General features: G+C 50.4%; 1 protein-coding gene across 11 annotated transcripts in view; it reads right to left on the reverse strand.

The window, feature by feature from the left end:
• LOC140398303 (rho GTPase-activating protein 32-like) overlaps window positions 1-21154 on the reverse strand; it is a 792529-nt gene that overhangs the window by 48503 nt on the left and 722872 nt on the right. For all 11 annotated transcript variants that reach the window (XM_072486839.1, XM_072486840.1, XM_072486832.1 and 8 more), the window contains 5 exons: window positions 15199-15281; window positions 13789-13896; window positions 6989-7134; window positions 3750-3951; window positions 228-382 (listed from right to left, as the gene is read on the reverse strand). In XM_072486839.1, the coding sequence (XP_072342940.1) occupies window positions 228-382; window positions 3750-3951; window positions 6989-7134; window positions 13789-13896; window positions 15199-15281 (694 nt within the window). The remainder of the gene's footprint in view (window positions 1-227; window positions 383-3749; window positions 3952-6988; window positions 7135-13788; window positions 13897-15198; window positions 15282-21154) is intronic.

The following is a 21154-nucleotide window of genomic DNA, read 5'->3' on the forward strand; positions in this document are numbered from 1 at the left end:
CACACTGCCTACAGCTGCTGAATCTATGGCTTTCCGATACCTCATTTAGTACAGAATTCTAAAGGCAGAAGCTAGGGGTATCAATGAACTTCCACACACTTGAGTAACCTGCCAACATTCATGGTGTCTTCTTGCATGTGTCGAACAATCACTTCCACAAGATGGTACTTCAACAAGAACGTGAACAGGAAAAGTTCATTCTCCACGATTAATCTGAAAACACCCACCTGCCAAAACTATGGACTTCATTTGCATTGGCTCACTGGGGTTACGGTGCAGTTTCCGCTTGATCACGGAGGAAGATTTGCCCTCTGCCTTGAGGCCAAAAAAAGAGCGCCAGGTACCAGCAGGTGATTTCTTGGGTTTGCTGATTGTTCTCTTCCTGGTTAAAGATAGCGAAAGATTCAAAGTGACACTTTACATTCTAAACAGGACACCATAAATTGCAATAACATGGACTTCCACAATCTTAATATTGAAAGTCATTCCTTGATGTATCACGGAGATGGAATCAGACTAAATCTGACACTAAAGGAATAGATATTAGGAGTGAAAAGCAAAAACTTTGTCAAAGTAGCAGATTTTAAGGGGGTTCTTGGAGAACGAGAGGGAAATGGGGAGTGCGTGTAGAACAACAATCACAACAGCGCAGAGAGGGAGCGAGGCCGAGGACCGACGAGAGGGAGCGAGGCCGAGGACTGACGAGAGGGAGCGAGGCCGAGGACCGACAAGAGGGAGTGAGGCCGAGGACCGACGAGAGGGAGCGAGGCCGAGGACCGACAAGAGGGAGCGAGGCAGAGGACTGACGAGAGGGAGCGAGGCCGAGGACTGACGAGAGGGAGCGAGGCTGAGGACCGACGAGAGGGAGCGAGGCCGAGGACTGACGAGAGGGAGCGAGGCTGAGGACCGACGAGAGGGAGCGAGGCTGAGGACCGACGAGAGGGAGCGAGGCAGAGGACTGACGAGAGGGAGCGAGGCCGAGGACTGACGAGAGGGAGCGAGGCCGAGGACTGACGAGAGGGAGCGAGGCCGAGGACCGACAAGAGGGAGCGAGGCCGAGGACCGACAAGAGGGAGCGAGGCCGAGGACCGACGAGAGGGAGCGAGGCCGAGGACCGACGAGAGGGAGCGAGGCCGAGGACCGACAAGAGGGAGCGAGGCTGAGGACCGACGAGAGGGAGCGAGGCAGAGGACCGACAAGAGGGAGCGAGGCAGAGGACTGACGAGAGGGAGCGAGGCCGAGGACTGACGAGAGGGAGCGAGGCCGAGGACTGACGAGAGGGAGCGAGGCTGAGGACTGACGAGAGGGAGCGAGGCCGAGGACTGACGAGAGGGAGCGAGGCCGAGGACCGACAAGAGGGAGCGAGGCCGAGGACCGACAAGAGGGAGCGAGGCAGAGGACTGACGAGAGGGAGCGAGGCTGAGGACCGACGAGAGGGAGCGAGGCCGAGGACTGACGAGAGGGAGCGAGGCCGAGGACCGACAAGAGGGAGCGAGGCAGAGGACCGACGAGAGGGAGCGAGGCTGAGGACCGACGAGAGGGAGCGAGGCTGAGGACCGACGAGAGGGAGCGAGGCCGAGGACCGACGAGAGGGAGCGAGGCAGAGGACCGACGAGAGGGAGCGAGGCAGAGGACCGACGAGAGGGAGCGAGGCCGAGGACTGACGAGAGGGAGCGAGGCTGAGGACCGACGAGAGGGAGCGAGGCCGAGGACCGACGAGAGGGAGCGAGGCAGAGGACCGACGAGAGGGAGCGAGGCAGAGGACCGACGAGAGGGAGCGAGGCAGAGGACCGACGAGAGGGAGCGAGGCAGAGGACCGACGAGAGGGAGCGAGGCAGAGGACCGACGAGAGGGAGCGAGGCCGAGGACTGACGAGAGGGAGCGAGGCCGAGGACTGACGAGAGGGAGCGAGGCCGAGGACTGACGAGAGGGAGCGAGGCCGAGGACCGACAAGAGGGAGCGAGGCCGAGGACCGACAAGAGGGAGCGAGGCCGAGGACCGACGAGAGGGAGCGAGGCCGAGGACTGACGAGAGGGAGCGAGGCCGAGGACCGACAAGAGGGAGCGAGGCCGAGGACTGGCGAGAGGGAGCGAGGCCGAGGACCGACAAGAGGGAGCGAGGCCGAGGACCGACAAGAGGGAGCGAGGCCGAGGACCGACGAGAGGGAGCGAGGCAGAGGACTGGCGAGAGGGAGCGAGGCCGAGGACCGACAAGAGGGAGCGAGGCTGAGGACTGGCGAGAGGGAGCGAGGCCGAGGACCGACGAGAGGGAGCGAGGCACAGGACGGACGAGAAGGAGCGAGGCACAGGACGGACGAGAGGGAGCGAGGCCGAGGACCGACAAGAGGGAGCGAGGCCGAGGACCGACAAGAGGGAGCGAGGCACAGGACGGACGAGAGGGAGCGAGGCCGAGGACTGGCGAGAGGGAGCGAGGCCGAGGACCGACAAGAGGGAGCGAGGCCGAGGACCGACAAGAGGGAGCGAGGCCGAGGACCGACAAGAGGGAGCGAGGCAGAGGACCGACAAGAGGGAGCGAGGCCGAGGACCGACGAGAGGGAGCGAGGCCGAGGACCGACAAGAGGGAGCGAGGCCGAGGACCGACAAGAGGGAGCGAGGCACAGGACGGACGAGAGGGAGCGAGGCCGAGGACCGACAAGAGGGAGCGAGGCTGAGGACTGGCGAGAGGGAGCGAGGCCGAGGACCGACAAGAGGGAGCGAGGCTGAGGACTGGCGAGAGGGAGCGAGGCTGAGGACTGGCGAGAGGGAGCGAGGCCGAGGACCGACAAGAGGGAGCGAGGCCGAGGACCGACAAGAGGGAGCGAGGCCGAGGACCGACAAGAGGGAGCGAGGCCGAGGACCGACAAGAGGGAGCGAGGCTGAGGACCGACAAGAGGGAGCGAGGCCGAGGACTGACGAGAGGGAGCGAGGCCGAGGACTGACGAGAGGGAGCGAGGCTGAGGACCGACAAGAGGGAGCGAGGCCGAGGACCGACGAGAGGGAGCGAGGCCGAGGACTGGCGAGAGGGAGCGAGGCTGAGGACTGGCGAGAGGGAGCGAGGCTGAGGACTGGCGAGAGGGAGCGAGGCCGAGGACTGACGAGAGGGAGCGAGGCCGAGGACCGACAAGAGGGAGCGAGGCTGAGGACTGGCGAGAGGGAGCGAGGCTGAGGACTGGCGAGAGGGAGCGAGGCCGAGGACCGACAAGAGGGAGCGAGGCCGAGGACCGACAAGAGGGAGCGAGGCTGAGGACCGACAAGAGGGAGCGAGGCACAGGACGGACGAGAGGGAGCGAGGCCGAGGACTGGCGAGAGGGAGCGAGGCCGAGGACCGACAAGAGGGAGCGAGGCTGAGGACTGGCGAGAGGGAGCGAGGCTGAGGACTGGCGAGAGGGAGCGAGGCCGAGGACCGACAAGAGGGAGCGAGACCGAGGACCGATGCGAGGGAGTGAGGCCGAGGACTGAGGGGGAGGGAGAGAGATCCCTGAACCAGAGACACCGACCAAGCGAGAGAGAGACCGAGACACCAACTCGGAGAGAGAGAGAGAGAGAGAGAGAGGGAGAGGCACCCTGACAGAGAGAGTGAAACCCGGAGTCCACAATTCAGGAAAGAGAGGACGTGAATTCCCTGCTCAGAGTAAGCACAGCACAATTAAGAATCTCTGGACATTGGTGGGGTGTTTCTGTCACAGATTAATGAACACATTTCTTAACACCTGCTGCAAAGGAAAGTTATAAAGGTGATGCTTTAATTACCTGTCAATTGGGAAGTCAATGACTGTGTGGAACCTGCCCTGTAACGCTGCAGGTCCATCACCCACTTCGATGTACTTGCTGTCTGAATTAACAGGGGAGATGATCTGGACCTGGGTTCGAGCCTGTGCCTCCTCCAGGGTGAGTAGTTTTGTGGAGGGGGATGACACCAACAAGGACTTGGGCCGAGACAGAGATGCATGTCCTGCGGAGAACAGAACAATGTAAGGATAAATGGCCACCAAACCTTTTCCCGTTCATAGCTGGGTAGTAACAAACATGTTTACATAGTGTTGGTGGATATGTGCAAGATCTATATTGTAATTATTTTTAAAAAGATACCATTGAATTTAACAGGCATAGAAGTCTAGGACAACGGCATTAATGTAAATATCTTAAGAACACTCCACCAGTGGGCAATGCAGTTTCTTAACCCAAAACACCACTCCATTGCACTGTCAGACAGAATCCTATCTCATAGCCTATCATTCCCCAACAGAATTCCATCCCACAGCCTCTCATTCTGAAACAGAATCCTATCCCACAGCCCCTTATTCCCAAATAGAATCCTATCCCTCAGCGCCTCATTCCCAAACAGAATCCTATCCCTCAGCCCCATTCCCAAACAGCATCCTATCCCTCAGCCCCATTCCCAAACAGCATCCTATCCCACTGCCCCATTCCCAAACAGAATCCTATCCACAGCCCCATTCCCAAACAGCATCCTATCCCTCAGCCCCATTCCCAAACAGCATCCTATCCCACTGCCCCATTCCCAAACAGCATCCTATCCACAGCCCCATTCCCAAACAGCATCCTATCCATAGCCCCTCATTCCCAAACAGAATCCTATCCACAGCCCCATTCCCAAACAGCATCCTATCCATAGCCCCTCATTCCCAAACAGCATCCTATCCATAGCCCCTCATTCCCAAACAGAATCCTATCCACAGCCCCTCATTCCCAAACAGAATCCTATCACACTGCCCCATTCCCAAACAGAATCCTATCCACAACCCCTCATTCCCAAACAGAATCCTATCCACAGCCCCTCATTCCCAAACAGAATCCTATCCACAGCCCCTCATTCCCAAACATAATTCTATCCATAGCCCCTCATTCACAAACAGAATCCTATCCACAGCCCCTCATTCCCAAACATAATTCTATCCATAGCCCCTCATTCACAAACAGAATCCTATCACACTGCCCCATTCCCAAACAGAATCCTATCCATAGCCCCTCATTCCCAAACAGAATCCTATCCAAACAGAATCCTTTCCCATAGCCCTTCTCTCCCAACTTTTGAGCAGGATGGATGGCATCAGAAGGGAAACATCACTCGGGAAGTAGTGTGCCTTTTTCCTTCACCATCCTATACGCACAGGGAAACTGTTATGATCAGGTGAGGAGCGGCAGAATATCTCCCCCCTCTTTTCCACACTTATTTAATCAGAACAGTTTTTTTGACAAGCATAGGCTTGCCAGTTCAGTGAGAGGTTAACTGTTTATGTGCTGTGACTCTAAAAGCCACACACAGGCAGGTTTCCTTGTCAGTTATTAAAAAGAAAAGAGGATTATATTTATTGTACTTAACCCGGTCCAATAAACATAATAAAAATGCTCTGATTTTCAAGCACATATGCACTCAGGTTTACAAACACACTAATTCCAGAGTGTAAGGAGAGATTAAGCACTCTCTTTTAGGATCCAATAAAAGTTAAATGTATATGGGCCTTGTAGATTGATGACTTGTATGGTTTCAGACTGAACTCAATGGTGTTGAGACGATTTAGCATGTGAGACAATTTTTCTGTTCTGATGATGCCGACAGCGCTCTGCAGCTTCTTAAAACGCTGCCTGCCGCATGTGGGTGGTCCAACAACAAAGTGTTCATACATGCAGGATAGAGAATGAGAGGGAGAGTCCTGTCTTTTAGGCGTGTGGCGTCTCTTCTGCTTCATTCTGGTCTGGAGAAAAGCAGTTTCTCAAACAGAAAAGAGGGTTAAGTTGGCTTGTCACATGATCACCTCTCCCCACTGGTCAGTTATCCAAATATGATCATTGTTAGTGAATTCCGGGCGTATCATTTCGACTTGATTAAATTCTGGCTGGGTGAATTCCTCTCTCAACCAGGGTCCACTGTCTGAAGTGGTTACTTCTAGGTGGTATCAGGACGTTCTGTAAATGGCTCAGGAGATATAGCTCATTCCCATCCATCTCGGGTGATTACTGATAGGTTTCTGTAGCCAGGTTGACTCCATTTTACTGACTTTAGAATTTATAAGGGACAGTAATGCAAATATTCAGCCATCTCAGTAGCCGCTGTTTCAAGTCACTAAATTCTGTTTCAATCTTTAAAATTCAATGTTTTTCAGCTAATAAATATACAGTCATTTTTGATAGAAAGCATGGCTTTATGGCAGAAACCAATTTAACAGAACAGAATTTTAAAGAAGACTTTTGTCTATACGGGGAAGGTGGAATATTGTCAAGTATGCACTGTTCAATATATAGACAGGGGGTATTGCACAGCAGTTTATGTGGAATGAAACTCCAGTTGCAACTTGCGTGAAGAGGGATTAAAGAAAAGGATTACAAGCCCCACTTCTAAATTAAACAAAGAAACAACTTTAGCCAGAAATCTATGTTATAACCACTAGGCAGTCAGAGTAACAGATCAAAGACAAGATTGTGGATTAATTGCTAAAGCTTATAACTTGCAAACTCTGGGCATAATTACCAAAGGCCGTTCAGAAAACTCTCTCTCTGAAGAAATGAACCTTGCTGATACACAATATTGAAGATAACAGGTGATGCCTGTGGGCTCTTTTGTACCATTTTTGTATCAAGGATACAACGTGACTCAGTGATGAGCTTCAGGTAGTTGACAGGCATGTAGCGCCAGCAATCTTACTCTAGCTTTGATTTTCAGTAGTTGACCAGTGAGAAAAATATGGAATAAAATAATTGTGCTAATCTTTTCGGCGTGACATCTCTGCAGGAACAGAAAACAGCAATCCTGGTTGGACATAACTGTAACGAAGGGTACTGTGACTAGTAGTCCCAAAATTATCAATCTACCAAACCAAGAATGTGACCACTCCAGATCAAAATCAGATTTGATTAACAATGGCGACATGGTGTGGAGGCTGAGATTCAGATTATAACTTAGTCATTGAATATTCCGCCATTTAATAGGTTTATATCAAAGCAACTCAGCAGGATGGGCTGGGACCTACCTGGACCCTCTCGCATTACTGAGCTCAACTTGGAGCTGAAGAGCATGTCCACATGATTGAGAATAAATTCGACCACCACAGACTGAATCCGAACCTCCATGAAGGCAGCAGTACCACTGAAACAGGCCGATTCGATCTGGCGGGACCTGAGGACAGATTCAGAGAAGTCAAAATGAAACTGGGAACTTAGCTCCCCCAGTTACAGAAATTCTCTGAAAAAAGGAACACCTCGTAAACAGAGACAACGCCCAACATCCCCTCCCCCACCCAGTGACAGACACCCCTCCCCAGTAACAAGTCACCTCCCTGCAGGACATTTCCTCTTGCCAGTAACAGAGAAACTCTTTCCACAGAACTGTAAACATAGCACTTGTTACTTTAACATTTAAAAAAATACATCTATAAGACCATAAGAGATAGGAACAGAATTAGGCCATTCAGCCCATCGAGTCTGCTGCGCCATTCAATCATGATTGATATGTTTCTCATTCCCATTCTCCTGCCTTCTCCTCATAACCTTTGTTCCCCATCTTAATCAAGAACCTATCTATCTCTGTCTTTAGACACTCAGAGACTTGACCTCCAAAGCCTTCTGCGGCAATGAGTTCCACAGATTCCCCACCCTCTGGCTGAAGACATTCCTTCTCATCTCTGTTTAAAAGAATCATCCGAAAGTCCCGAAAGACGTGCTTGTTAGGTGAATTGGACATTCTGAATTCCCCCTCAGTGTACCCGAACAGGCGCCGGAGTGTGGCGACGAGGGGATTTTCACAGTAACTTCATTGCATTGTTAATGTAAGCCTACTTGTGACACTAATAAAAATGATTAGAAAGATGAATAACCTCAATTTTCGCAAAGTCATTGAGTAGGTATATTGCTTTATACTAACATTCACCTACATCAACCTATACCTGAGAGGTCACTTTAACTCTGGAAAACAGGGAGTTCCGGGTGCGGCGATGACCAGCTGAGTCGCACGTTTCGGCAGCTCCCTGTGAAACGGACTTTTGGGCTCTTGATAGGAGCCCCAACGGCAATTTTGACGGCTAAAAACACTGTGCGGTAAACCAGGAGGGAATCCCCCCTGGATACGGATGGAAAAAGGAGGAGAGAGTGGCCAGATTGCAGTGGATCCTTTAGAACAGCGGCAAGGAAGGCAAGCAAAAACCAAGATGGCGTCGGAAGGTGGCAGTTTAACATGGGGCCCTGAACAACAAGAGTTCTTGAAATGCTGTGTGGAAGAGATAAAAAAGGAAATGAAGAAAGAGCTGTTGGCCCCGATACTACAGGCGATCGAAGGGCTAAAGGAGGAACAAAAGACCCAGGAGCGGGAGCTTCGGGTCGTGAAGGCAAAGGCAGCCGAGAATGAGGACGATATACAGGGCCTGGTGGTGAAGACGGAGACGCAGGAGGCACATCAGAAACGATGTGTGGAAAGGTTGGAGGCACTGGAAAACAACGCAAGGAGGAACAACCTTGGTCTTCCTGAAGGTGTGGAGGGAGCGGACGTCGGGGCATATGTGAGCACGATGCTGCACTCGTTAATGGGAGCGGAGGCCCCGGCGGGTCCGTTGGAGGTGGAGGGAGCATACCGAGTGATGGCGCGAGGACCGAGAGCAGGAGAAATTCCCAGAGCCATAGTGGTGAGATTCCTCCGTTTTAAGGATAGAGAAATGGTCCTTAGATGGGCGAAGAAAACTCGGAGCAGTAAATGGGAGAACGCGGTGATCCGCGTTTATCAAGACTGGAGTGCGGAGGTGGCGAGAAGGAGGGCGAGCTTTAATCGGGCCAAGGCGGTGCTTCATAAAAAGAAGATAAAATTTGGAATGCTGCAACCGGCAAGACTGTGGGTCACATATCGAGGGAGGCACCACTACTTTGAGACGGCGGATGAAGCGTGGACTTTTATTGTGGAAGAAAAACTGGAATGAGCGGGTTATTAAAAAGAACGTTTGAACAAAGTGGTGGGGCGAATGTGGGGGGCAAAGAGGGGTTTTATGTACTAATCCTGCGATGTGGTAACTTTTCTCTCTCCCACAGGTGGTGATGGGGGGAGGAGGGGAGGTGGAGGAGATGGGGCGTTGGCCATTGGGGGCGGGGCCAAGGGAGAAGCGCAGGCTTGGTTCCCGCGCTATGATAATCATGGCGGGAATAGAGAAGCAGGAAGGAGGGGGCGTCGCACGGTGCGAGCCGAGGTCACGGGGGGAAGCCGAGGTCAGCCATAGTTTGCTGACTTCTGGGAGCAACATGGGGGGAGTAATTACGCTAGCGGGGGATCTAGCGGGGGGGGGGGGGGTGGGAGGGGGGAATTACTGGGTTGCTGCTGCTGGGGAGAGGGGGGAGCTGGTATGGGAGAGGATGGGCGGGGGGGGCACCGCCTGGGGGAGATACAGCTGCGTGGGAACTGGGTGAGGAGCTGGAAAAAGGTGATGGCTAATCGACAAGGGGGGGGGGGTAGGAAGCCCCCCAACTCGGCTGATCACGTGGAACGTGAGAGGGCTGAACGGGCCGATAAAGAGGGCACGGGTATTCGCACACCTTAAGAAACTTAAGGCAGATGTGGTTATGTTACAGGAAACGCACCTGAAACTGATAGACCAGGTTAGGCTACGCAAAGGATGGGTGGGGCAGGTGTTCCATTCGGGGCTAGATGCGAAAAACAGGGGGGTGGCTATATTAGTGGGGAAGCGGGTAATGTTCGAGGCAAAGACTATAGTGGCGGATAACGGGGGCAGATACGTGATGGTGAGTGGCAAACTACAGGGGGAGACGGTGGTTTTGGTAAACGTATATGCCCCGAACTGGGATGATGCCAATTTTATGAGGCGGATGCTAGGACGCATTCCGGACCTAGAGATGGGAAAGCTGATAATGGGGGGAGATTTTAATACGGTGTTGGAACCAGGGCTGGATAGGTCGAAGTCCAGGACTGGAAGGAGGCCGGCAGCAGCCAAGGTGCTTAAAGATTTTATGGAGCAGATGGGAGGTGTAGACCCGTGGAGATTTAGCAGACCTAGGAGTAAGGAGTTCTCGTTTTTCTCCTATGTCCATAAAGTCTACTCGCGAATAGACTTTTTTGTGCTGGGTAGGGCATTGATCCCGAAGGTGAGGGGAACGGAGTATACGGCTATAGCCATTTCGGATCACGCTCCACACTGGGTGGACTTGGAGATAGGGGAGGAAACAGGAGGGCGCCCACCCTGGAGAATGGACATGGGACTAATGGCAGATGAGGGGGGGTGTCTAAGGGTGAGGGGGTGCATTGAAAAGTACTTGGAACTCAATGATAATGGGGAGGTCCAGGTGGGAGTGGTCTGGGAGGCGTTGAAGGCGGTGGTTAGAGGGGAGCTGATATCAATAAGGGCACATAAAGGGAAGCAGGAGAGTAAGGAACGGGAGCGGTTGCTGCAAGAACTTTTGAGGGTGGACAGACAATATGCGGAAGCACCGGAGGAGGGACTGTACAGGGAAAGGCAAAGGCTACATGTAGAATTTGACTTGCTGACTACAGGCACTGCAGAGGCACAATGGAGGAAGGCACAGGGTGTACAGTACGAATATGGGGAGAAGGCAAGCAGGTTGCTGGCACACCAATTGAGGAATAGGGGAGCAGCGAGGGAAATAGGGGGAGTGAGGGATGAGGAAGGAGAGATGGAGCGGGGAGCGGAGAGAGTGAATGGAGTGTTCAAGACATTTTATAAAAAATTATATGAAGCTCAACCCCCGGATGGGAGGGAGAGAATGATGGGCTTCTTGGATCGGCTGGAATTTCCCAAGGTGGAAGAGCAGGAAAGGGTGGGACTGGGAGCACAGATCGAGGCAGAAGAAGTGGTGAAAGGAATTAGGAGCATGCAGGCGGGAAAGGCCCCGGGACCGGATGGATTCCCAGTCGAATTCTATAGAAAATATGTGGACTTGCTCGCCCCGGTACTGACGAGGACCTTTAATGAGGCAAAGGAAAGGGGACAACTGCCCCCGACTATGTCTGAAGCAACGATATCGCTTCTCTTAAAGAAGGAAAAGGACCCGCTACAATGCGGGTCCTATAGACCTATTTCCCTCCTAAATGTAGATGCCAAGGTCCTGGCCAAGGTAATGGCAATGAGAATAGAGGAATGTGTCCCGGGGGTGGTCCACGAGGACCAAACTGGGTTTGTGAAGGGGAGACAGCTGAACACGAATATACGGAGGTTGTTAGGGGTAATGATGATGGCCCCACCAGAGGGAGAAACGGAGATAGTAGTGGCGATGGATGCCGAGAAAGCATTTGATAGAGTGGAGTGGGATTATTTGTGGGAGCTGTTGAGGAGATTTGGTTTTGGAGAGGGGTATGTTAGATGGGTGCAGCTGTTGTATAGGGCCCCAGTGGCGAGCGTGGTCACGAATGGACGGGGGTCTGCATATTTGCGGCTCCATAGAGGGACAAGGCAGGGATGCCCTCCGTCCCCATTATTGTTTGCACTGGCGATTGAGCCCCTGGCGATAGCGTTGAGGGGTTCCAAGAAGTGGAGGGGAGTACTTAGGGGAGGAGAAGAGCACCGGGTATCTTTGTATGCGGACGATTTGCTACTATACGTGGCGGACCCGGCGGAGGGGATGCCAGAAATAATGCGGATACTTGGGGAGTTTGGGGATTTTTCAGGGTATAAATTGAACATGGGGAAAAGTGAGTTGTTTGTGGTGCATCCAGGGGAGCAGAGTAGAGAAATAGAGGACCTACCGCTGAGGAAGGTAACAAGGGACTTTCGTTACCTGGGGATCCAGATAGCTAAGAATTGGGGCACATTGCACAGGTTAAATTTAACGCGGTTGGTGGAACAGATGGAGGAGGATTTCAAGAGATGGGATATGGTATCCCTGTCAATGGCAGGGAGGGTGCAGGCGGTTAAGATGGTGGTCCTCCCGAGATTCCTCTTTGTGTTTCAGTGCCTCCCGGTGGTGATCACGAAGGCTTTTTTTAAAAGGATTGAAAAGAGCATCATGGGTTTTGTGTGGGCCGGGAAGACCCCGAGAGTGAGGAAGGGATTCTTACAGCGTAGCAGGGATAGGGGGGGGCTGGCACTACCGAGCCTAAGTGAGTATTATTGGGCCGCTAATATTTCAATGGTGAGTAAGTGGATGGGAGAGGAGGAGGGAGCGGCGTGGAAGAGATTAGAGAGGGCGTCCTGTAGGGGGACTAGCCTACAGGCGATGGTGACAGCCCCATTGCCGTTCTCACCGAGGAACTACACCACAAGCCCGGTGGTGGTGGCCACACTGAAGATTTGGGGACAGTGGAGACGGCATAGGGGAAAGACTGGAGCCTTGGGGGGGTCCCCGATAAGAAACAACCATAGGTTTGCCCCGGGGGGAATGGATGGGGGATATGGAATGTGGCAAAGAGCAGGAATAACGCAACTGAAAGATCTGTTTGTGGATGGGAAGTTCGCGAGTCTGGGAGCGCTGACCGAGAAATATGGGTTGCCCCAAGGGAATGCATTCAGGTATATGCAACTGAGGGCTTTTGCGAGGCAACAGGTGAGGGAATTCCCGCAGCTCCCGACACAAGAGGTGCAGGACAGAGTGATCTCAAAGACATGGGTGGGGGATGGTAAGGTGTCAGATATATATAGGGAAATGAGGGACGAAGGGGAGACTATGGTAGATGAACTAAAAGGGAAATGGGAAGTGGAGCTGGGGGAGGAGATCGAGGAGGGGCTGTGGGCAGATGCCCTAAGCAGGGTAAACTCGTCGTCCTCGTGTGCCAGGCTAAGCCTGATTCAGTTTAAGGTATTACACAGGGCACATATGACTGGAGCACGGCTCAGTAAATTTTTTGGGGTGGAGGATAGGTGTGCGAGGTGCTCGAGAAGCCCAGCGAATCATACCCATATGTTTTGGTCATGCCCGGCACTACAGAGGTTTTGGATGGGGGTGACAAAGGTGCTTTCAAAAGTAGTAGGAGTCCGGGTCGAACCAAGCTGGGGGTTGGCTATATTTGGGGTTGCACAAGAGCCGGGAGTGCAGGAGGCGAGAGAGGCCGATGTTTTGGCCTTTGCGTCCCTAGTAGCCCGGCGCAGGATATTGCTAATGTGGAAAGAAGCCAAGTCCCCGGGGGTGGAGACCTGGATAAATGACATGGCGGGGTTTATAAAGCTAGAGCGGATTAAGTTCGTCCTAAGGGGGTCGGCTCAAGGGTTCACCAGGCGGTGGCAACCGTTCGTCGAATACCTCGCAGAAAGATAGACGGAATGGGAAAAAGAAGGCAGCAGCAGCAGCCCAGGATCGGGGGGGGGGGGGGGGGGTGGGGGGGAGGAGGAACCAGAAGGACTCTCAGGGTTGTTAATATATACTGTATAGTATGTATAGGTCGTTGCTACAGATAATTATATATTGGACTGTTAAATTATATTTTTGGAGAGTGTTACTTGTGACAAGGCAGTTGCCAATTAGGGCTAGTTTTCATTTTTGTTATTTATTCATTTTTTGTTTATAAAATAGGTCATTGTTATTTGTGTTGTTATAATATTGTGTAAAGGATGCACAATGTACTGTGTTGGTTGACCAAAAATTTTCAATAAAATATTTAATCAAAAAAAAACTCTGGAAAACAGTAAATGGGGTCACCAGAGAGCTCTGTATGATGACCTGATATATGTCTCTAGGCATTTGTCACAAAGATAATCAGCTGCTGCCTGAAACACTTGGCATGGGGTTGACTATCTTCAATCTGGCAAAGTCAGTTTTGCATTTAAGGTCTGTACAAACAGCCTCAACATTGCACCTCATATCCCATGGCTAACAGTTCACCTGTTCTTACCTCAGAAGATTTGGAGCCCAAACAATTGCCAGGTTCTTAGTGTGCATGTTGGTGATGTAACTGAAGGTCGCTAATCGAGCCAAGTGCCTCATTAGAAACTCCAGGGTCCTGGACAAAGAATAAATCATAATTTTGTTAAGATTCAGCACAATATCAACAAAGGATGTGGAGGAGAAATTTCACAAACAGGGCAGTCACACTTCACCCTAGTGCTGTGAAGACAGCCAATTAAAAAAGAAGAAAGCAGTTATAGGAGTGGTGACATTCTGGTGATATTAATGCAATTCTGTTCATACATGGGAAAATTAATGCAGTTTTGGGAACGATTAAAAGTGACAGAAGTGAAGGGAGCAGGGACAACAGCACGCAATGACCTAAAGCAGTCATCAAAAGGAGATTGATAAACAATACTTGTGCCAACAGTTGTGATTAAAAGCCTTATGAGACAGTGCTCTAAGTGCAGCAGACTGTCAGAATGCTGATGGGTCTTGGTGTGGCAAAGATACTCATGTAACCAGCGTGGGGTTACTGCAGGTCAGAGATCCACCCCATCACCCAACCTACCCATGTAGCAGTTCTAATTTTCTTCCTTTGATTGCTGCGATTGTATTTCTCTGTCAGAAATTAGAGTAACTATTACCAATGTTAACCTAAACATAGAGAAATGTATCCATTTGATATTCCACCTCCTACATTTTTCCAGTACACAATTTATCACAGCAAAGTTAATTTCGGAGGACATAAAACTTTCAAATATTGAGATAGATTTCAAAATGACGGAAACAGGCTGGGGGAATGGACGGACACATAGCAGATGAAACTAACGCAGAGAAGTAAGATGTGATACATTCTAGGAGGAAAAATGAGGAAAGGCAACATAAAACAAAGGGTACAAATCTAAAGTGGTTGTAGGAGCAGAGCGGCTTGTGCACAATTTGTTGAAGGTGGTAGAATGAGAAAACTGTTAATATGGTATACGAGAGAAAGTTGAGAAGATGTGATAGATATATTAAAAATTATGAGGGATCGGGACAGAGTCAATATCGAGAAACTGTTCCCATTGGCGGAAGGGTCGAGAAGCAGTGAACACTGATTTAAAGTGATTTGCAAAAGAACCATGAGGGGAAACAATTTCTTGCAGCAAGTGGTTGGGATCTGGAATGCACTGCCAGACAATGTGATATCGGCAGATTCAGTCGTGGTTTTCAAAAGGGATATCTGAATAGGAAGAAATTGCAGGGCTTTGGAGAAAAGGCAGAGAAGTGAGATGAGCTGAGTTACTCTTGTAGAGAGCTGGCATGGACATAATAGGCTGAATCGATTCCGTCTGTACTGTAACCACTTTGTGTTTCTATAACAAAGATTAGGCATGTGGAACTGCTCTCCAGTGCTCAAACAATTAATCCTTACCTGTAATGAGGAGGAGGAAGCTGCTGGATGACATCATGAATTTTAATCAAGCGATCTTCATCTGAAGCTACTGACACAGAATCCTACAGGACACAATCAGTTAAAGTCAGCCTCCTCTCACTGAACACATTGAAACCGACCCTTACTCATCACCCCAAACTTCACTGGAAAAAGGTGAACACTTTTTTATTATTTGTGTGCGATGTGAGAGCATTGGCAAGTATTTATTCAAGATCCCCAAGTGCCCTTGAGAAAGTGGTGATGAACTGCCTTCTTGAACCGTTGCAGTCCACCTGGTGAAGATACACCCACAGTGCTGTTAGGGAAAGAGTTCCAGGATCTTGACCCAGTTAACGGTGAAGGAAGAGCAACATAATTCCAAGCCAGGGTGGTGTGTGACTTGGAGAGAAACTTTCAGGTGTTTGTGTCCAATATATCTGCTGCCCTTGTCCTTCTCAGAGATCAGGGGCGGGATTCTCCGACCCCCCGCCGGGTGGGAGAATCGCCGGGGGCTGGCGTGAATCCCGCCCCCGCCGGTTGCCGAATTCTCCGGCACCGGATATTCGGCGGAGGCGGGAATCGCGCCGCGCCGGTTGGCGGACCCCCGCCGGTGATTCTCCGGCCCGGATGGGCCGAAGTCCCGCTGCTGGAATGCCTGTCCCGCCGGCGAGAATCAAACCACCTCTCTTACCGGCGGGACAAGGTGGCGCGGGCAGGCTCCGGGGTCCTGGGGGGGGGGGGGGGGGGGGGGGTGCCACCACGGTGGCCTGGCCCGCGATCAGGGCCCGCCGATCCACGGGCGGAGGCGGAAGAGACCCCCTCCACTGCGCATGCGCGGGGATGATGCCGTGAGCGGCCGCTGACGCTCCCGCGCATGCGCCGCCTGGCAAAGTCATTTCCGCACCAGCTGGCGGGGCACCAAAGGCCTTTCCCGCCAGCTGGTGGGGCGGAAATCAGTCCGGCGCGGGCCTAGCCCCTCAAGGTGAGGGCTCGGCCCCTCAAGATGCGGAGACTTCCGCACCTTTGGGGCGGCGCGATGCCAGACTGATTCCTGCCGTTTTTGGCGCCGGTCGGCGGACATCGCGCCGATTGCGGAGAATCCCGCCCCAGATGTCATAGGTTCAGAAAGTGCTTTCTCAGTAGCCTTGGCATCCTGTAGATGGCGCACACATTTGTGGTGGAGGGAGTGGATGTTTAACATGGGAATGGGTGCCACTCAAGCGGGTTGCCTTGTCCTGTATGGTGTCAAGCTTCTGGAGTCTTGTTGGAATATTCTATCCCACTTTTGACTTGTGTTTTGCAGATGGTGGAAACACTTTGGAGAGTCAGATGGTGAGTAACTCTGCAGAACTCCCGGCCTCTGACTGCTGTTGTGGCCATAGTGTTTCTTTGGCTGGTCCAGTTCACTTTCTGGTCAATGACGACACCCAGTATATTTATGGTGGAAATTCAGCAATGATGATGGTACTGAATGTCATGGGTAGATGGTTAGATTCTCACTTATTGCAGATGATCATTGCCTGGCACTTGTGCAGCAAATATTACTTGTCACTTATCTGTCCAAGCCTGAATGTTGCCCAGGTTGTGCTGCTTGCAGGCAGAGACTGATTTTGTATCTGAGAGTTCTGAATTGTGCTGAACATTTGTGCAAAGATCGCCAATCATTCTATTTCTGACAGTATAATAGTGGAAAGATCAATGATGGAGCAGCTGAAGATGGTTGTATCCTACAGCAATGCCCTTGACGTGAAGGACAGTCAGACTTGCCTCACTTTTAGAATTCAGCTCTTCTGTCTAATTTTGAACCAAGGCTGTTTTGAGGTCCGGAGTTGAGTGGCCCTTGGCAAAACCCAAACCTTTTCTTCAGCGAACAATGTCAAACCCCACCCCCGCACTGACCAAATTGAACCTTCCCTCTCACTCACTGAACAGTCACTCCTACCAAATTGAAATAGTCATGCTCCACACCCTGAACAAAGTCAGCCGCTCTCCTCCACTGTCCAATGACACGACCTCTGCCCCTTTGGAATCGGTCTATGATGGCAAGGGTGACAGTTAAAGGCTGTGTGGCTGGTGTTTGACCTTGTTGCTGTGTGTTTTGCTATGGATCCACATCTTTGTTCCCTGATGCGTGTCATGCTATGGTGGGACTGAACAAAATGAGCAGATAATTTAGTGTAAAAGTCTGCAAATGTGTTGGAACATTGGTGCAATTTAATGGCCTCCCATGAGGCAGGTTAGAGGTGGGGTGGTGGGGGTGCATTTAATTACGCTAGAGAACCCGTACCCCGATTAAGACTATGGTAGGAAAGCCTATTGTTACAGGCTGGTTAGGGACAGTACTTTTTTCTTATAAAGTACACAAAACTTGAAATCCCAATTACATGAGAGAAGAAGGCCACAAGATTTCACAGTTTTAATCAAACAAAATAAGCTTTACGATATCAATATTATACTCTAACATTCAGAATTAACAAGGGACAAATATGAATTGACTAGCAAACTGTGCTTGAACACAGCACACTGTACATTCAATTTCAGATGCAACCAAGACAGATCCCATGGATTTGCCAGCAACCCAGCCAGATATCAGTGGCCAGTGAGTCACAAAATCTCAGTTGTCAGTAACCCAGCCAACTATCAGTGACCAGTGAGTCACAAAATCTCAGTAAAATTCTGAAGGGTTTCAACTCTTAATTTATGAAGATATAGCCTCTGAATTCTCTCAAAAGCTGCTCCGATTCAAATTGCCTCAACTACTGCTTACCTCTCAATGGTTCAACCTCTTCTGCTTTTCACATGATTCACAAAACTGCACTCCCACTTTTAGTTGCTGGCACATTTCCAACTCTTTTGCAGACAGCTAGCTTTACTAAACTGGCACAGTGGCTGTCCATCACCTTCCCGCTTCCAGGGACTTCTTTGAGTCCGAATGGCTTGGAGCATGTTAACAGATCTGAGAGTTTCTCTGTGTGCTGCAAATCACATGAGTTCCAAACTGCAACCCTGTAAAATATCTCTTTGGACTGCACTTCATAGCAAACAGTGAAGACATCAGGTCTCCAGTTCTGAAGCTAGGCCAGTCCACCTGCTGGTTTATAGCTCCATCCCTTCTATTCTGATTCTATTAAACAGACATACGTAACCTTCTGAACTGCCACCCTCTTCTGTATATCTAACGCCCAGAATTTTAGTTACCTTACCTTCATAACAACAATTACCCTCTAACATTACCTTTAAAAAGTTAGCATGAACCATGAACTAGATATTCATCACACAGTAGATGGCCTTCCCCCATCCTGATGTCAATGGAAGCCCTTACTAGATGATTGTTGCCAAGTTAAGAGTCACAATCTATCGCCACTGGTTGAATAATGGCGGGACAATCACCGTACAGAAGCCTGAAAAGTAAACACTTGTTGAGTTTGCTTATGGGTTTTCAGGTTCAAAGACCCGATCAGTGCTTGATTGAAGGACCTGGCAACAGTGCAGGGGGCCCAATGAGAGCCACCCCAATTACCCTTTCTTCTGACAACCTCAAACTCAGCCAGCGACCCTTCCCTATGACCTGCTCTCACTTACCTGTGGCCTAGGCCCATTACTGATCCTAGGCCCCTGCATTGCTGGCAGCTATCATCACTCATGGTGCACTCATGGTATGAGGAGTTGCTGACTCTGGCTGGCAGTTTTCAGGACGTGAGCAGGATTTCCACTCTGGGGTCATTAATTCCAGGAAAGGACCAGTGTGCCTGACTGCAAATTAATATGGCAGACCTTCCCCAAAGGAGGTGACTTGAGGCTCTTGCCAGCTAACAAAATCCCCATCACCCCGATTAAATTCTACCTACCCTCTCTGTCCATATTGTAGTGTTACTGTATGTGGGTCTAAGCTCTGGTGTCACTGTCCTCAGAGCCTGCACCTCATTGCCGAGCAATGCTGCTCTCAGTAGATGCTAATTCAGAAAAAATCAGTGTTATTTTTCCTCTCACAATCTAACAGCTTATTTGGAGCAGATTGAACTGGATTAGTTGGTAGCTTGCTGAATCTTCACCAGCAGATATAGGTATCAGGGAGAAGTGACAGCCAGTATGAGCTCAACTAGCAGCCAGTCCCCCTTGACCTGGGATTTAGTCTTCTCACATCAAAAATGTTTGGGAGCTTTGTAACTTCATTGCACTGTTAATGCAAGTTTACTTGTGACAATAATAATAATAAAGATAAAAGAAGTAGAAGCACTGTCGTTTGGGAACTCTGTAAAAGCACTGTTGTTTGGGAGCTCTGGAAAAGGACTGTTGTTTGGGAGCTCTGTAAAAGCACTGTTGTTTGGGAGCTCAGTAAAAGCACTGTTGTTTGGGAGCTCTGGAAAAGCACTGTCGTTTGGGAGCTCTGGAAAAGCACTGTCGTTTGGGAACTCAGTAAAAGCACTGTTGTTTGGGAGCTCTGGAATAGCACTGTCGTATGGGAGCTCTGTAAAAGCACTGTCGTTTGCGAGCTCTGTAAAAGCACTGTCATTTGCGAGCTCTGTAAAAGCACTGTTGTTTGCGAGCTCTGTAAAAGCACTGTCGTATGGGAGCTCTGTAAAAGCACTGTTGTTTGCGAGCTCTGCAAAAGCACTGTCGTATGGGAGCAATGTAAAAGCACTGTCGTATGGGAGCTCTGTAAAAGCACTGTCGTTTGCGAGCTCTGGAAAAGCACTGTCGTATGGGAGCTCTGTAAAAGCACTGTCGTTTGCGCGCTCTGTAAAAGCACTGTCGTATGGGAGCTCTGTAAAAGCACTGTTCTTTTGGAGCTCTGTAAAAGCACTGTCGTTTGGGAGCTCTGCAAAAGCACTGTCGTATGGGAGCTCTGTAAAAGCACTGTCGTTTGCGAGCTCTGTAAAAGCACTGTTGTTTGGGAGCTCTGTAAAAGCACTTTCATTTGGAAGCTCTGGAAAAGCATTGCCATTTGGGAGTTCTGTAAAAACACGGTCGTTTGGGAGTTCTGTAAAAGCACTGTCGTTTAGGAGCTCTGTAAAAGCACTGTCGTTTGGAAGCTCTGTAAAAGCACTGTCGTTTGGGAGTTCTGTAAAAGCACTGTCGTTTGCGAGCTCTGTAAAGCACTGTCGTTTGGGAGCTCTGTAAAAGCACTGTCGTTTGCGAGCTCTGTAAAAGCACTGTCGTTTGGGAGCTCTGTAAAAGCACTGTCGTTTGGAAGCTCTGTAAAAGCACTGTCGTTTAGGAGCTCTGTAAAAGCAATGTCGTTTGGAAGCTCTGTAAAAGCACTGTCGTTTATGAGCTCTGTAAAAGCACTGTCGTTTGCGAGTTCTGTAAAAGCACTGTTGTTTGGGAGCTCTGTAAAAGCACTGTCGTATGGGAGCTCTGTAAAAGCACTGTCATTTGGGAGCTCTGTAAAAGCACTGTGGTATGGGACCTCTGTAAAAGCACTGTCGTTTGGGAACGCTGTAAAAGCACTGTTGTTTGGGAGCTCTGTAAAAGCACTGTTGTTTGGGAGCTCTGTAAAAGCACTGTCGTTTGGGAGCTCTGTAAAAGCACTGTTGTTTGCGAGCTGTGTAAAAGCACTGTCGTATGGGAGCTCTGTAAAAGCACTGTCGTTTGCGATTTGTGTAAAGGCACAGTCGTATGGGAGCTCTGAAAAAGCACTGTTGTTTGGGAGCTCTGTAAAAGCACTGTCATTTGGGAGCTCTGTAAAAGCACTGTTGTTTGCGAGTTGAGTAAAAGCACTGTCGTATGGGAGCTCTGTAAAAGCACTGTCGTTTGCGAGTTGTGTAAAAGCACTGTCGTATGGGAGCTCTGTAAAAGCACTGTTGTTTGGGAACTCTGTAAAAGCACTGTTGTTTGGGAGCTCTGGAAAAGCACTGTTGTTTGGGAGGTCTGTAAAAGCACTGTTGTTTGGGAGCTCTGTAAAACAACTGTTTGGGAGCTCTGGAAAAGCACTGTCATTTGGGAGCTCTGTAAA

This window comes from Scyliorhinus torazame, chromosome 21 (genome assembly GCF_047496885.1).
Source record: "Scyliorhinus torazame isolate Kashiwa2021f chromosome 21, sScyTor2.1, whole genome shotgun sequence".
In the NCBI taxonomy this organism is placed as follows: Eukaryota; Metazoa; Chordata; class Chondrichthyes; order Carcharhiniformes; family Scyliorhinidae; genus Scyliorhinus; species Scyliorhinus torazame.